The 17,927-nt window shown below is 43.1% G+C and overlaps 1 protein-coding gene across 1 annotated transcript; it reads right to left on the bottom strand.

Moving 5' to 3' along the window:
• Positions 1 to 1,830: 1,830 nt before the first annotated feature.
• On the bottom strand, positions 1,831 to 15,982 carry POGLUT3 (protein O-glucosyltransferase 3). The gene is made up of 8 exons (XM_048047060.2): positions 15,187 to 15,982; positions 9,296 to 9,493; positions 7,638 to 7,924; positions 6,955 to 7,171; positions 5,375 to 5,571; positions 4,364 to 4,558; positions 3,230 to 3,334; positions 1,831 to 2,384 (listed from the first exon to the last, which is right to left on the bottom strand). The coding sequence occupies exons 1-8, from the start codon at positions 15,965 to 15,967 to the stop codon at positions 2,259 to 2,261; spliced, it is 2,106 nt and encodes a 701-aa protein (XP_047903017.2). The 5' UTR covers positions 15,968 to 15,982; the 3' UTR covers positions 1,831 to 2,258.
• Positions 15,983 to 17,927: the final 1,945 nt, after the last annotated feature.

The raw sequence follows: 17,927 nt of genomic DNA, 5'->3' as shown, positions 1-17,927 counted from the left end.
TTTATATTAGTGTTAGAACAAAGAGGTTGACAGGTAGAACAAGATGTTTCAGGTTTTTTCTTAACCAGTACAACGTAATAAATGACTGAAGGACAGATGCATTAATCTCTTTAGAGACCTGGGGTTCTTTCCATATTTAGCATGCTGAAAATCCAGTCTTTCCTCCTGTTCTAGTACAGATTTATTTTTTTTAAATGTATTTCATGAGAGTAACTTGCAGTGTTACTTGGAGTGTTACTTGCAGGAATGAAACCCGGATGAGGTACGCAGCACCGAACTTCGGACACCTAAGCAATCAGATGAGCCCACAGTCTTAAAATGTTTCCACTCCTTTTTGCACAGGGAGAATTAGGTATTCGGGAAAGACATTATCTGTGTGTAGCTGAGTAGGAAGAAAACAGATGCCATATAAAGTTAGAAAGCTGAGGCATTCTGAAAATCTTCTTCTCACTGCAGTTTTGTCATTGTGTCAATACCAAATATCTTTGTGTTTGTCTCCTGGAAGAGAATTTAAAAGTGAGGTGAGCAGCGAGTTTGGTAATGCAGGTGGATTTCAGCACTTACCTTGCTTGGATGGTTTCAGCCCAATTGAACTCATGTTTTTTTTTCATCTGGATTTGTTTTCCTGTCTGCTTTTACTGGTTTTCAGTGCCCTACATTTCAAAGTTAATCTGCATTTAAGTAAGGTGTTGACTTTGAATGGATTTTAACCAGAAATCTGAAAGCTGGCTTTCAATCTGGAAGCCAGATGTTACATGGTGGCCAGTTAACTCTTCATGATGTGGGAGGTAAGATTTGGTATTAGTCTCTCCTTCCTGGGCAGTTTATACATTTTGAAGTAGACAGTTTCTTGGGTAAAAATCAGCAGAGACACTGGGAGCAGCATCCAAGACTAGGATTTTTCCTTGAACCCACCCAACGGCACACTTTATTGCTGTTCTATGGCCAGCTCCTTCTGGCCCTGTTTATTTTGTATCATTAGCTTCATGGCTTCACAACTTCAGTGCAAGACCTGAAGAACTTGTCTCCAGTCTGGAGCTAAGGCACTCTGGAAATATGGCTTTGAAACAAACCAAGGAGAACCAAGTTGTTTTGTTCCTCAGTATGGCCCCCAACCCCTACTATTAAGACACAAAATGCAGCATAAGTTTTTCTACCAAAACAGTGATGGCTGATCTGCTGGCTACTCAATTCAGTGCTCTCAGCAGAAGATTAGGTAGGTTTGATCTAAATTCAGAAAATGGATAAGCTCACTGTGGGGGCTTAAGCACAGGAAAAGTAGTTCATGAACCCAAGGGAAAAAGATGGTGACATTAGCCTTACACAGAAGTAAAATGTAGGTAGTCTAAAACTTTACTAATAAATTTCAGATGCATGAATACTCAGGTAGCCTAGAATACTGTAGACTGTAGCTGTTGAACTGAGATACCAATATTTTACCTGGCCCTCACCCGAAGTTCCTAAGTCCTTTTGTGGATCTGTGCCTGTATTCAAAGACATGGTCAGTAGCAAGGAACAGGCCTTCAGAGAGATGTCTTGGCACTCGAAGCACCGCGATTGTGCTAGCTGTGATAGCTACACAGCCTGCTCTAAAGCAGAATTTAATTTTGGTGATTTGCAGCCATGGTGCTTAAAAAAATATTATTCTGATCTTTCCCTCTCCTCTCCATTTTCCTCTCAAATTAACAATGATTAATCATGTTCTCTGTTCTGTTATCTGTCATCCACCACAGAATAATCTCAATGCAACACCAGATTTGATATCTGTAAATCTCAAATACTAATTTTCTTTGTCTAGTTAGAAAATTGTTTTGTATACAAGAAACAATCTCACACTGAGGTAAACTTTATGAAGAAATCATAACACTGTTTTAGTATGTTGCAAATGCTCCTTTAGAATAACTTGCCCTGACTCATGGATGATCTTTTGGATGACTGGTTCCTCATAAAACTCTGGGGAACTGGATCCCAGAAGGAACATGCGCAGCACTGCACGCATCTTCCTGGTGATGCGGTACATCCAACCAATGCCCCACATGCTCCCCAGTACAGGCTCAGCATCTGTCTGGTGATGGTCACGGAGACAAAACTGTGGGAACCGACGTTGCACATCAGAGTCAGTGTGAAAAAGGATATGTAAATACAATAAGGATGCATAACTAAGAATGTCTGCTAGTGCATAAGTGTCTTAGTTTCACAGCTTAAATCCTATTTAAATTCTTGCATTGTAAGAGGGTGATTTTCTCCATCCGGTACAGTTATAGATCTTCCCTTAAAGGCTTTTTCCTGTGGCAGCTGCATACTGAGTCTCTGTCATCAGGCTGAGGTACAAGATCCATTCCATCCCGTATTTCAGGTTTGCTGGCTTGGCGTTCGGCATATTTCTGAAATATGTAAACAACATTTAAGAATGCTGAAAGCACCAAGGTATAATTCATGAAACAGAATTTTCCTCCTCCCTTCCACTTACAAGCTTCCCTTTATCCAGGCTCCTTATGTCATTGTTTACAACCTGTTTACCAGATGTCTTTATAACACGCCTAGTAATAGGCTACATTGCCTCTGAAAGCCTCCTTTAATGTTTTCCCATGTGCTATGATTAATGTCAATTTGAATATTGTCATTATTTGTGCCTCTAACCACGTTATGCAGATAATACTGTCATTTTGGTACACTGAACTATGTCAAACTTTGTGTCAACCTGTGACTGCTGAGGCCGAGCTCTACCTCTGTACAGCAAGGGAGGAAAAAGAAATGAGTACTTTCAGAGAACAGAAACTTAGGTTTCACTAGAGACTTGCATCTCCTAGGGAAGCAATGACTATTTGGCCTGCGTCACCCTTCACCACTCTGCAAACCATATTTCCAGAATTTCTTTTCCAAGTATTCATGTAATACAGCAGAGTAGCTAATGAGTGAATATAAAGGGAAAAAGCAAGTTGTGTGCAGATTGTCTCCTACCTCTATGTCATATACCAAGTGACACCGAAAACAGGTCTGACTGTGGGGATGGGGGCAAAAAAGAAATAAATCTCTCATTCTGTAAGACAACTGTTACATCAGGCTGCCTCTTTAATGTTGAGGCAAGTTTTAGCAAAGCTCTTTACACTGATCTCCTGTGAATAATATAAAAAATGTCTGCTACTGATGTAAGGACTGAGTATGAAATCTGTAGCATCGGTAGCTGTAGCAGTTGAAGAAAAGTAATAAAATGATCTGTTGTACTAACCTGGAGCACTTTGTAATAGTAGCAGTAAAGCCTGTGAGGTTGAAGTAATTCTCTTGCCATTAACTGTCCTTCTCTAGCAATTTTTTGTGCTTCTTCATCATTTTCCTGGAAAATTGAGAGGAGATAGGAATGAATAGTAGAGCAATCAGCGAGTTACTTGAAGCCTTGCTGGCATAAGTACGTTTATCAAAGGGGCTATTCAAATCTGAACTTTTACAATTGCTGGTACGCTGCAAAGGCACACTTTAATTTTTTTTTTTTTAATACTGGATTGCTTTTATGGTTTCAATTAGTAGCTTAGGGCTATCAGTTACAGCTTCCACGGGTAACTGTACAATTTCAATAACTAAGTGCTCTTGCTCCAATGTTTTGGCCAAGTCAAAGCCTCTTCAAAAGCAGCTCTGACAACTCTCACACATACTTAGTTACACAGAAGACAAAGCTGCAGCTGTTGTCCTCTTCTATGCAATGCAATTCAATATTTTCCTTTTAAAAATAACTGATTGACATTTAAAAGTCATATACGTAATGCCAACATGAGCATGTGAATTCATGTACTTACTCTCAAGTTTTTTAGGTCTGTATTTCAGACCTTTTAGTATTCTCATCTGATTCTCATCTGATTCTTTATGAAGAACTACAGTACTGTCAGAACAGAATCTGTTCCAAGGTGTTAAACCTTACAGTTAAGCTTAAAACACAAATGGTATTTGCAGTCACACAGCATGCCAGCCTCTCTTATTCTGAGATTATATAGAGTAGTGATTTTTTGTACATTCAGACAAACATGCAATGACTTCTGTTCTAGTCAGGACCTGAAAAAAATGATAGAATAATTAAGTAGTATCTAGGATTCTGGGCATTTCTTTGAAAATTACCTCCATTAGTCAGTATACTAATGCTCTGACTCATGAAGACACTATTGCACATACCTAAAATTAATTCTCAAGTATTTCCCTGAATAGAGATGGTTACTTGAATTAAGGCCTTCCCCTCTAATACAGCAAAATGTACTTCCTTTATCCCAGGATCTCAGTAAAGAGTTTATGCAAAATATGTATGTGGAAATACAAAAAGAGAGCACTAAGATTTTTTTTTAACATATTTATTTATCGAATTTGTAATGGAACTTACCTTAGCCCATTTTATTTTTTCTAGCAAGTCTTCCAAGCTTCTCTTAACTGGAACATAATGTTTCCATGGTTTTAATACAGAATAAAAATGTTCATAGTACTGGGAATCTTGCTTCAGTACTAGGCTGTCACCCAGCATGAGGTATGGAAACCTGTAAGCTGCTACGGTCCCATCAACATTCACTTGGTATTTGTACTACAATATGGAGACAGAGGGAAAAAAACGTGAAATATTTTGAAACAGAATAGGAACGCTGATTATATAAAAAATTATTTTCACAGGCTACACATAATTGTGTTTATTAGTCCTCATCTTCAAACCTATTTTAGTGTTAAGCAGGTGTAGTTTAGTGGTGTTAGGATAACATAATGGAAAAATGATTTGTTTTCAGCCCAGGACTGACAGTCAAGAAGCTTTGTGTCACATGAAATTATTATGCTAAAGTGTCCTGTGACAGAACAAGGGGTAGAGCTATAAAGAAATGAAAACTAATCTATACTTCAAAAGAGTAAATTTATTCTTACTGAAAACTACATAGAACAATCTAACATAGTAAACTAAAAGCAACCATGAATACACTGCTCTGCCAGATACTCTTGGCTTTTACAGTGTTTCTAATATATTAATCTCTGGAATAGAGCTTCAGTTGCCATTGTTATAATTACTTTTTACTAGACTCTGTCCTCTTTACACACAAGTTTTGTCCATTGTTTTCATATTTTTCCCAAGTAAAAAAAAAAAAGATGGTAAGCAATCACATTTTTCAATCTCTTTAAAAAAAACCTCCATGAATTCTCTCAAAGGGAATCCATGAAAAAATTGTAGTGGCTTTCTTTAAGTGTGTCACGCTACGACTTTGATTGTGGGTGGTCTAGCTACCCATGGACCAGGGTTCACAGCATAGCATACCTCTTTTGTTTACTGAGTGGAATTAGCAAAACTAAGCCTTGTTATTTTAGCTGGTAAGAACTTGGCAGCAAAATTAATCCAGGACTGTAATTTGCTTGCTACCTTAAAGAAGTCAAAGAAGCCCATCAGCGGAACCTTTCCCAGCTCTTTCTCTTTTTCTCTGAAGAAGAAATATCCTGTTATTCCAGCATCAAGTAGTTCTGGATTTTTCCTGGATAACTTGACAAGATAGAGACGTTCTTCTCTGCTGTCTCGACCTCTAAATAAAGCTTGCTCAGTTTTGTTTTCCCAGAATGGGCCTATGAGCATTGAGTGATAAAATAAAAGTGAACAGTAATGAAATATACATGATACGTTTTGTGCAAATAATAGGAACTTGCTATGAAAGTGGCATTACTCTCAGAGACATGGTAAAACAGGCGTGATTTCTTGTAATTAACCCATAAACACTTATTAATCACAGGGTTTAGACTCCCAGTTCTGGCTTGAATTTTGGGATGAGAAACTGAGCAACTTTTAAGAAGAAAAGCAGAGAACTGCTTTTGCACTCATCAGTTTTACATTTAAATAACCTGAAATATCTTGAAAGCTGTTTAAGAAATTATAATCAAATTAAATAAGTAAAATAATAATTAAGTAATTCTCTACCCTTAAAGACTGCCACAATAACCAAACTTTCTTTAGAAAAATCCACTGGTGTTACACAGCAATTTATTCAGGTCTTTGAGAAGTCACTTAATGATGACCTATAAAGGAAAAAAAATGGCTATACTGTGTCCTCAGGATACTTAGCGAGAGTCAGAAAGACTTCATCTCTGCTTACTTCTTAATTTTAAAAACATTAAATACATGTCCTTTTTCATCCTTCTGCTGGAAATTTGGGACATACCAAGTTGGAGTAGGACCTTAATCATATCCTAACCGGAAAAGCAGCTGCACTGAACAAGTAAACACAGACTGCTTCAAACTGATAATGCAATTAAGATGGTAAATTTAAAAACAAAGTAATAAAGCAAGGAGAAACTGTCAACTATTCAAATAAAAAGAAACACCTACTCGCTCAAATTTTACTCCTTAGGTATTGTGCATGTCACTTGCCTGATCCCTAGGTATTCATGAATATCCTGGGGGAAAAACACACCTGTCAGTAAAACTGACTCTTCCTTTGAAGCTAGAAAAACAATTCAGAAGATCCCACTATGAGATATTTTTATACAAACAATATTTTTTCAGTTGAAAGAGGCTACAGCATAGTACTAGTTTGCTACTTTCAGGATTCAAATTCATTTTTATCTAAGTGAAACATTGGGCCACATCACTGTCAGAAAAAGGATTACTATTTTATTAGAAGGAGAATATTCAAGCCCTTTACTGAGGGGACAGGCCTTCTAATTATATATGTATATTTGACATGTCATGGTAGCTATCTTCTGGATACCTTTAAGTTAAAATTCAACATTATTGTGAACTCAATTTCTTAAATTTTGGCTCTAACCCTGTATTAAACACCTCCTTTCAGCAGTGTTGAAAGTGTGTAGACTCTGTAAAGGCTAAACTGCTTGTATTACGAGATGTCCTAAGGCACTTCATGTGTCCTGAAGACTATAACACACATTATTTAAACGCAGCTTGCTTCAATGGAATTACAAATTCATTTTTTAAATTCACCATCTCTAGCTTACCTGTATTTCCCTGAATAGAAAGGAGATCATTTGTGACACCACGTAGGGTTTCAAGAGTTGAATGGGTTACATCATACGTTGGAAGGACTATGTCTCTTGAATCCACAGAGCCACACCATGAAATTATAGGTATAGGACCAGGTGTATCATTAACTTTTCGATACTCAACTGGCCAATCTCCAACATTAAGATAAAACTCCACATCTGGAAGATGAACCTAAAAGTATACCCAAGAAAGCATAATAACACAAAGATAATCATTTGCCACCCTTAAGTAAAGTATAATCCTCAGTTCTCTTATGAAACAGCAAACCTACTGAATCAACCTACCTTAGAATCAACAAACCTACTAATAGATGTTACAGATTTAGCTGGTATTAAGATACTAATTTCAAGTTTCTGTCCTGCAAGTAGATACGAATGGAACACTTACAGAGGCCAGGAAGCTTGCCAGGTTGAGCTTTAGCTCCTGCAGCTTTTCTACCAATTTCATGAACATCAAACTCAGATCCCACACATTAATTCTAGTATGATCCCTAAACAGATACTGTCATCTTGATGAAAAAAAAAAAAAAGTAAAATCTCACTGCAGCAATTACAAATCTGAAGCTACAACAATGAATACACTACAGCCATACTGGAATAAGATTTAATAGTTTTAAGTAAATGGTCAAAACTGATACCTTTCTTGCTAGTGACAGTAACATTTCATCGGAGAACATTTTGAAGTCTGTGTACTTCCCTAAGGAACGACGGTAGATGCGATTATTGAGAATAGTGTAATGTACGATAGCACCTCTTGTTTGACTGAACTTTGATGGGATTTCTTTAAGCATTCGCTGAAGGTCAATGGTGGGAAAGGAAAGGAAGTCCTTTGTAATCTGAGGTTCTTGGGATGGACAAGAGAGAGTGTTCTGCCAGACCTCAGGGTCTTCTTCGGGACAGTCACAATATTCATGATAAACTGGTCCTGCAGAAAATGAAACACTGAGAGTCAGTATTTGTGATTCTACACCAATCGTAATTCCCCAAACACACAGGCATATGACTCTAGAAATTAGAGTGGCTTTACATGTTTTATTCTAAGTTTTCTGAAGTTTCCTGGGGAATCATCCATCTGGGGGTTAGCAGCGTAACTGAGAAAACTGCATGATTCTTTTCAGAAATAATAATACGAGATGTGTTGTTACTTGTTGAGGGCAAAATTCATCTGCAAAATGCAGCTCCATTATTGTGCTACCTGCCAACCACAGAAAACGTTTAGAATTGGTCTAACTATCCATAACTACTAAAGCACAGGTATTATTTTCAATTTTAGCCTAATTTAGGACTTTGATACAGCAGTCTTTAGCTCTGCTGTAAAGTACTGTCTTTGATACATCATCAACTATTCTTTCTGTTCTTTTGAAGCAGCAGGCTTACACAAGAGCCTCTCACAGCATGAAAAAAGCCTTTATGGACTCTACTCAACACAGGTTCTGCCCTGTGCCATATTATCATGGTTGCTGGTAAATGTGTACCAGCAAAAAGAAGACAAACTGCTACCTTGACGACTCAGGACAGTTTTATTTCAGTTTGAAAGCATTTCTAAGTTTGTATTTACGATGTTTTACAAAAACGAAACATAACCAAATTCTGGTTAGGAGTGCTAAACTGAAACAAGACTCTCCAGAGAAGTAACTTTATACTAGCTTTTTCTTTGCTAAACAGCTGTCTGTCCATTTTAGAGCAAGAGAGGGAAATTAAAAAAACAGATCTGGAATGAGAGAATAATTTGCCTTGTTTTCCCTGCTTTTAAATAGTTCTTGTGTCATACAGACCTGCACTAGGCTAAGGAAAAGAAAGTTAAATGCTGTTCTAGTTAGAGAAATATCTTTGTTCTTATGAAGGATCACACTGCTTAGAGATCACACAGAGAGACATTTACATTACAAAGTATTGGGAACAACACACTTTTGCAGGTAGTAATTTCTATTTCAGATAAAAATGACAATGTTTAAGTGAATGCCTGCTTGAAAAAAGTAAAAGTACCATTCCTCTCTTATTCCTCTTACAAAATCTGAAGAAATCCATTCCTGTATGCAAGAAGGAAGAGGATATATTCAGACACAGGACCTTAAGATCAGAGACTGTAATCTACCTGCCTATGTGCCTACGTCCTGTAATTTGGCGACGTATAGGGATTGTCTCTGCTTGCTTCTCTGCATGAGGGGAAGTTTGTGATGAGACTGTACGAACAAGAGCAACCAAACCTCTAATCTCCCACCTCCAGCAGTAAATTAGTCCATAGCATTTCTGTAGCTACCATCATACATTGCATTAGATCAGAAAAACAACATACCTTTCAAAATGTAAGGAGACTGAGCGACATGCTTATCACCATAAAGTATCTCAATTTTTAGCCCTTTTTTGACACTGCCATACATCCGATACCGCATAAGAAACGTGCCGTCGTTTCTATCCAAAGGGAGAGGAGTATGAATTCTGGTGATCTCTTTTGGAGAAAGTGCTTTAATTACCACTTTAAACTGTGTTCGTCCTGAAAAGACGAAAATAAAAACAGATAAAAGCACGTCAAGCTATTAGAATCACATGTATGAATTAAAGGTGAGAGATGAAATCCATGGGATTTCATTTAATGCTGCACTGGAGTTTTTTTGATTATACCATGTTGGAAAAATTCATTTCCAGTCATGGAGTGCCATCCTAGCAATTTTTCTTGATCATCACATGCCCAATAAATGGAAAACTTATAGACAGTGATAAGAAGTTAAACAATGACCACAACCTAGAAAGAAAAGCTAACAATATTTTGAAGCAAAAATTTGCTTTAATCTTCTGTTTTCTTGTTAATGCTCTGAAGAACAATCATTTCCTCTAGAATAAGAGAGAGAGAAAACTAAGTTAAAAAAAAAAAAGACAAAAAGAACACTTGCCAGCTTGCAGAAAGGCAGCTGCAGCCTGCAGCAGTCAGATACAAATTGTTCACCTTTGGGCTGCAGCTGACTGACTTGCAAACTTAAGGTTCCAGCTACTGAAAAGAAGGGATAAGAGAGTGATGGTGGAGGTGTTTCCTGGACATCCGTCTGACCTGTGCTTAAAAATCACCAGCATTTCATCACGAATGCACTGTGACTTTTTAACTGGGCATGGAACGTTTTGTGGAGAAGATGAGTGTACATAAACATAAATCTGTTGTATTTTCTTACTTCTGTCACACATGGTCATAGGCAATTTTATTCTTCAAAAAAGAGCAGGAGAGTTTATTCTCAGAAATTTGATTGTCTAAGCATTGCAAAGCAAACAAATGCAATTAAACTGGAAAATTCCAGGTAAAATCAAGATGCTACTACAATCTGAGTATGTCCCAACAGCACTAAAAGCCTGAGATGTTACGCTTATTTCTGTACAGTCTGCATCTTCACATAATTTACACCCACAAATACAAAAGCAATAGTGCACGAACAGTCACGTAATGACATTTTTCTCTTCCTCAGAACACTGGATCTTGAGATTGGATGAAGCCAGTTAAGGTGCAAGAGTCTCCAGAGCAGGGAGAACCCTTGTGGGAACCCAGCTGTGCATTTCCTGCCAACAGATGCCCTGCCGTTTCAGAGCAGTCACCCTGATTAACACAGATTCACCCAGATATTGCTGTCAGAGTGGGTCCTGCTGTAAATAAGCATAGGGGCAATGTCTGCGAGCAGAAGAATCTCATGAGGCTGATCACTCCCCCTCTTCTGCTTTGTATTCAAATGTACGAACACAAAATGTGGATCGTTTGTCATCATCCCTCGGTTTTCTTGCTGTTCAAAGTCCTTGCCAGCTAAACACACCAAAAACCAAGTCAGAATGTCTTCACTGAAGAGCATACTGAGGAAATAAAATCATTATGAAGTAAGCATTCAGTCTTTCTTGGAATGCCACTGCGGCAAGCAGCACTCCCACTGCTGAGGAATGTGGAATATTGTGTCTTTGGTAGCTAGCAGATCTGTCATGAAAAGCCCTCATTTATCTGCCCAGCGGGACTCCCAAAAGTGCACTTCTGACTTCAGAGAAAGAGGGAAGCGTTAAGGTTGCTCCAGATATGTGGTACGGCCTTTTCAGAGGAACGATGAGTGGACACCTCCCTGCTTGCCTAGGTTCTAGGCTGAAGATATGCTAGCAGTGAAGTTATGCAGTGTGAAATTTCCTTGGGCAAGTACCAATACAGCTCTGTACCAGCCTAGGTTAGCTTTCAGGAATCCCACAACATGCAGATATGCTCCTTTTTTTTTTTCTTTAGGAAATGGTCGATATGTCAGAGTGACTCCAACACTCTAAAGCTGCAGTTCTCTAAAGACTTAAGAGTACCAGGTGTAGATGCTCTGTGACGAGTGGACAACCCATGTGTGCTGCAGGAAATAATGGAGCTTTATTCATGCGCACACTTAATAACTTTATTATGATTTCCTCCTCCTTGAATCTGCCTGCGTCATGTAGCCAGATTCCAAACTGTCCATGACTGAGATACCCAGAACTATTCAGAGGGCAGTCAGGTTCTTTCTAAATGTATCCTTCAGCTCTTCTTTGCTCTGTGCAAGATTATGTTGCACCATGCAACACATGATAATTAAAAACACAGAATAACGAGAATAACAGAAATGTTGAGTTTGGAGGGGACCTCTTGAGATCATCAAGTCCAACCCCCTGCTCAGGCAGGGTCAGCTAGAGCAGGCTGCCCAGGACCGTGCCCAGTTGGGTTCTGAATATCTCCACTGATGGAGGCTCCACAACCTCTCTGGGTAACCTGCTCCAGTGTTTCATGACACACAGTAAAAAAAAAAAAAAATCACAACTTTTTCTTGTGTTCAGATGGATTTTGACTGTTCTAATCTTCAGGAACCTCTCCTGTTCGCCATGATCTTTCAAAGATAATCAAAAGTGGCCTCGCGATGACATCAGCCAGCTCCCTCAGCGTTTGTGGCTGTAATCCACCAGGCCCCACAGACTTACACATGTCCAGTGTTTGTGTGTCCCCTAACCACCAAGAATAAGTCTTGGTTCAGACTTCCCATCTGGCTGCAGCGGCCTGGGATTCCTGAAGGCTGGCCCTACCAGTAAAAAAAAAGAAGGCAAAAAAGGCATCTCACTGCCTTGACCTTTTCTATGTCAGGTCCCCTGCCCCACTCAGCTGCAGGCTTACGGCTTCCTTAGTTTCCTTTTGCTGTTGTACCTGTAGAATACTTTTTTGTTGCCATTCACATCCCTCACCAGATTCAGTTCCAGATGAGCTTTGGATTCCCTAACCACATCTCTGCACAATCAGAAAGCTTTTCTGTATTCCTCCTCAGTCATCTGCCCTGGCTTCCACCTCATGCATGCTTCAGCAGAAGCTCCTTGTTCATCCGTGCAGGCCTCCTGCCACCTTTGTTCGATTTCCTGCTTGTAAGGATGGATCATTCCTGAGCTAGGAGAAGTGATCCTTGAATACAAGGCAGCTGAGAAGGCAACAAGGAAAGACTTCTTCAGAAGACAAAAAGAACTCTTAACCTTTGTTCTTCGTAATAATTCTGATGCAATGAGACTTCTCGTGGCTTGCAGAGAAAATGAATGAATGCTAATTAGGATGACACTGGAAACACTTCAGCCCCTGTAGTAGGACTTGGGAGCAATTTTATTATATAAGGACAATGTACCCAGGTCTAAAATTTGTTTTACCATGAAAACCTGTCTGGGACAGCATTTTAAGGAAAAAAAAAATGTTCCTATCCTGAAGAGAGACTAAAATACAGATACAGTCAAAATGGGATACTTCAAGAAAACCACCAGGTGAAACTTGCTTTATGTATTTTTTTTCTCTTATATAGCTTGCAAACGCAGTATTCCATGCATGGATGAAAAAGTGACAAAAGGGAGGGAAGGAAAGGCAGAAAAAGTAAGAAGGTATTGGTTTATGAAAATTGCTAGAGAAGAACAAAAGAAAACAGACACCCCATTTCTGAAATGCAAGCAGAAAATGAATGAAAATATCTGAAAACAACTTGTTTTTTCCCTCAATGACTTTATTGAAATCATTGCTGGTTACTTCTTCAGGTGGAAACTGGTGGTATTGTCGATAAAGAGGCAGTTGAACGAAATAGGTTCACTTAGCACTTGACAAAATGGGTTCCTGTGAATAGCATATAATTCATATGAAGACATGGTGAACAGTTGTTTAGTGTAGGGGAAAGCCTAGCAGGGAAGAAGGATAAGGGGATCCAAGAATTCAAAGAAAAATCTATGCACTTTATATTAAAAATAAGTTCTGTATTTTCAGCAGTGATTCTTTAATATTTAGGATGCCTTTTTTTTTTTTTTTTTTCCTAGGGAAGGAGTGAATTCTGCATCATTTGGCATCTTCCTGAAAAGACGGGTCAGAGTTGCAGGCTGTAGGTTGACATTGTTGTTTGGTGTGCAACGGTGCACATTAGTTCTGGTAATTAGACTTGATACTCAGAAAACTCATCTGGATTTAAAATCTACTAATTACCCTATGTAAGTGTCATGTTGTGTACTGAGCTACTTGATTGAAGTTCTGATCCACACAAAACACAGCTTAATAGCTTAGCACAAGTTTTACAAATGGGAAGCCTGAACTCTGATTGCAGTATTCTTGTTGGTGTGATGGAGATGGTAACGTGGAATTATTTAGCTACCCCAATAGGGATATTTTGAGATGTATTTAGTTTATATTGGAAATAAATGCCTCTGTGAATATTATTAATTATAACTCTTACTGCCATTTTACAGGTAGAATTTGAACATTTAAAATCATTTGAGAACTGAAATTTATAGCCTGTGTTTATAGGAATAAATTAAACAGTGCTCGTGCACTGGAATGTGATCAACTGTACCGCTAAGTTGTTAAATGATCCTTGGCACTCTCCTAAATAATTCCTGGCACGACTCAGGAGCTAGCCTGGGCCGAGCCAGCAGCCGTTCCCTGCGGGCATCCTGCGTGCACCGCCTGGGTCCGGAGGCTACAAACGCCACGGCGTGAATGGAGGCCACTCCACGCCAGATCGCATCAGGACCTGAAAACTTCCCCAAAGGCATTTTATTTATTAACATAAACACAGACATACGTGTACACACTGAGGGCAAAACTAGGTTTGCAGTACCCACTTCCTATCAGCTTATCTGGGAGCATTTAAACTCACACGAGAATCCGGCTGAGCTTCACACCTTTTACCTTTAGCAACCTGTTGCTCCAACCCGAGGATCTCCCTCTGCGGCTGAAATCAGCCTCAGAGCCGCTGGCAGCAAGCGTGCAGCTGCACGCTGGAGCACTGCTACAAACTGCGCTGCAACCCAGCACAACATTGCAACAGAGGCTGGAGAAAGCCCGGCACCGAGACGTGTGGGGCTCTGTCGGACTGAAGGCACAACGCTGCGATGTCAGATCGAAGCCCGTGAGAAAGCTTTAGGCAAATGCTGGGTATTTTCAATTATTGGGCCTATTCTTTAATTCCACAAGCAGCAGCCTTCTGACACTGTTACCCAGAGCGGGAATTACTTTATGACAAGGAGAGGCTGTGTGATTGTGGTAGGTCAGGCCCACGTACATGAGCGGTACATGATGTGGAGCGACGCAGCCAGATCTACCTAAATCAGCAACTCATCTCTGCTGGGCAGCTAGCTCATCGTTGTCTTCAGGATGAAACCTGAGACGCAAAAGTTCTTTTTATCCTAAACTACAACTATTTGTACAGAGGGTGGGCGACTAACTTGTGGCAGAAACCAGCTGCCAGGCAGCACAGCGCGGGGCTGTGAGCGCAGAACCCCATTCCCACCCTCAGGAGATGTTTTGTGCTGGCGCTGAATAAACAGGAGATGAAAATTATTCCCGTTTAACGGGGCAGCAGGAGGATAACGGAGCCCAGAGCGCTGTGAGACTGGGATCTGAAGCGAGCTGAACGCGCGCAGAGATGGAGATAAGTGCTTCAGCACTTCAGGGCATGGAGCTGAGGGAAGGGTCAGGCTGCCGGACGTGGGGGCAGCCAGGGATGGGTGGTGGCACCGCACAGAGCACGGAGGGAGGAGGAAGAGGAGGAGGAGAAGGGGAAGGGGAAAGGAAAAGGAAATGGGAAGGGGACAGGGGAAAGGGAAGGGGATAGGGGAAAGGGAGGGCTGCGCAGCCCGGAGGAGACCCGCTGCCCCCGGGGCAGGGCTCGCAGCCCGCCCCCCTGCCCCGGAGCCCGAGCACGGTACCTGGGGGCGAGCGGGTGAAGTTGTGTCCGGCCGCGCTGACCGCCTGGACGTGGAAGTAGCGCACGGGCAGGGCGAGCCCCGCTTCCAGCCCGGGGCCCCACGCCAGGCTCCGCTCGGGGCTGACGGCGGCCGCCTCGGCGGAGCGCAGCAGCGGCAGAGCGGCGCCCAGCAGCAGCCGCAGCAGCCCGCAGCCCCGGCTCGCCATGGCCCCGCCGAGCCGAGCCGAGCCGGGCCGGGCCGGGCCGGTCCAGGGCCTCCTCCGGGCCTGCGCGGCCGGGCGGGCCCCAGCGCCCGCTCCCCGGGGCGGCCGCCGCCCGCTCCCCGCCCCGCGGGGCGGCCCGAGGGGGCCGGGGCCGGGGCTGGGGCCGGGGCCGGGGCTGGGGCCGGGCGCGCCCCGCGGCTCGGGGCGGTGCCGGCGGCGGCCCCCTGTGGGGAGGCGGCCGGGAGCGGGGCCGCGGCTCCCCCCGAGTGCAAACGCCCGGCCCGGGGCTGTCCCGGCGGCTCGGGGTGGCGGGGAGCGGGCGGTGCTCTCCGGAGGGCAGGCGGCTCTGAAACGCCGAAGGTGTTTGTGTGCTTCCAGAGAGCCGGGGGGGAATGGCCTCCGGCCCCGTCCGGCTGCAGGCTGCGCTGACCCCGTGTTCTCAGGCCTGAGGGGGTCCTTCCCGTGGGCTGCGAGCGCTCTGCAAGGCCAGGCAGCAGCAGAAATAGCCTCCGTGTTTCCCCCCAGCAGTACGTTGCCTGTGTTTTGTAAGTCAGCTGAACAGCTGGCACCGCAATACATTGCCTATGTTTTGTGATGTAAGTCAGCTGAACAGCTGGTATTGAATTTAAAGAGAAAAAAAATGTATTTTTCTGAAGCCTATTAATCACAACTGTACGAATCAGTTCATATACAGAGACTCCCGTGAAAGAAACAAAAATGCATACACAATTTAAAGTTCCCCCTTGCTGTTTCCAGAATTTCCCATATACTGGTTACATTCAAACCAAAGGACAGACCGGGGACCCTGCTGGGACACGGGGGCACGTTGCTCCCTGCCACCAAAGTCGTCTTCCCATCCCAAGGAGGAGGCAGGGTGCTGAGGAGGCTCAGCCCCACGTCCCGGTGCGGCTCGGGCACGTACCCACGGTCAGGAGCTGGAGCGTGCTCTTGGCTCCTGCTGTCTGCATGTTGCAGTTGGGTCTTGTCAGAGCTGGAAAGCCCAGTGAAGGGGAACGAGGGGTCACGGTGTTGTTCTCTAGAAAATGGAAAGGTTTGCAGAACAAAGTAATCTCATAGATTTAACCTGATGGAAAATGAATACACGGGGGAAAACCCCAAAGATTTGTCTCCTGAACTTGTTGTATCATTTTTATCAGAAGTGCCTTTGTTGCTACTAGGAAGTAGCTCAGGATGACAGTAGATGTGGGGGCTTACAAGGCTGTAAGAAAATTAAATGATGCTTCCATGAAAGCTTGGATTTTTCAGATGCAAAACAATGGGAGCATGAATGAACGCCGCATGTTTTATATATAAATAACATGAACTTCAAGGCTCCGTGCATACAGACCATGAAAAACAGGTTCTTTGAAAGGAATCATCAAGTCTGGTTTCCTCCCTGCTTTCGCCTTTAGTCTCCTAAATTCCCTCACCTCAAATTACCACAGATTTCCACCAACATACCATATATGATACTCCCAACGGGCAAGAGAAAACATGTATAGTGCTAATTTGGAGTTACGTATTTGCTTACTGGCCAACCACTACCTCACTGGCTGCCGCTTTCAGTGAAGGGATCACTGAGAGCTGCTGTCCTCTCCCTCTCCACCAGTTTTGAGCACATTTCTGGGCACAGGAAGGAGAAGAAGCTGACTGGGAGCAGTCACTGTGGGCTGACCAAGGGCCAACCATGCCCGGCCAACCTGGCCACCTTCTGCGATAAAATGACTGGGTCTGTGGATGAGGGGAGGGCAGAGCACGTCATTTAACTTGAATTTAGCAAAGACTTCAGGGTCTCCCACAACAGTCTTATGTCCAGGTTAGGATGTTATGGTCTGGATGGGTGGATAACCAGATGGGTTTAAAAACTGGCTGGGTGCTTGGCTGGGCTAAGAAGGTGGTAGTTAATGGTTCGTCTCTACCCGGTGGCTGGTAACGAGGGCAGCGCCACAGGGACCTGGGCTGGGATGAGATGATGGAGTGCTCCATCAGTGAGTCTGCAGATGACGCCAAACTGGGGGACCAGTTGGTATGCTCAAGGGCAGGGCTGCCATCCCGAGGCACCTGGGCAGGCTGGAGGAACCGGCCATGACATTTGACAAAGTCCCACACCTGGGCGTCAGGGAGCAGCAAGGGCAAGCTTGGGGGCTGGGGAGCACAACGCCATGGCCTCCCCGGTGCTCGTCCCCAGGGTCACTTCACCCGGCAAGCTCACAGGGACAGGGCAGTGCTGAGGTCAGGTGGGGACGTCAATCTGTGGATCAGGATCAGGCCTGGTGAGGAGAGGTGGGGTCAGACTCAGCCCCAGGATGGCTGCAGGGCTTCGGGGACAGGGACTGACTGAAGCTGGGCTGGGCAGCCCATGGCCAGGCACCACAGGGCTGTGGGGAACTGGAGATCGATACCCCATGGTGTCACTGTGACAGGGACTGATGGCCGTGGGTGGGCTCCTGGTCTGTGGGAAGGGTGAGGGGAGGTCCTGGGGAAGGGGGTCAGGGCCTCCTGGTGCCCCAGGGCACCTCAGCTGGGAAGGAGGCACCCC

Source organism: Anser cygnoides, chromosome 1, assembly GCF_040182565.1.
Source record: "Anser cygnoides isolate HZ-2024a breed goose chromosome 1, Taihu_goose_T2T_genome, whole genome shotgun sequence".
NCBI lineage: Eukaryota > Metazoa > Chordata > Aves > Anseriformes > Anatidae > Anser > Anser cygnoides.
Note: the sequence above shows the minus strand (reverse complement) of the source record. Positions and strands in the feature narration are given on the sequence as shown.

What these genes read in the sequence shown, in the direction of transcription:
- POGLUT3 (XM_048047060.2), bottom strand. Translation starts at nt 15,967, where the DNA reads ATGTATTGCGGTGCCAGCTGTTCAGCTGACTTACAAAACACAGGCAAC. An exon ending in GTCTCCTTACATTTTGAAAG is followed by an intron (nt 7,925 to 9,295) that starts GTATGTTGTTTT and finishes CATTTTCTGCAG; the next exon opens with GACCAGTTTATCATGAATAT. An exon ending in ACTATTACAAAGTGCTCCAG is followed by an intron (nt 2,385 to 3,229) that starts GTTAGTACAACA and finishes TACATATTTCAG; the next exon opens with AAATATGCCGAACGCCAAGC.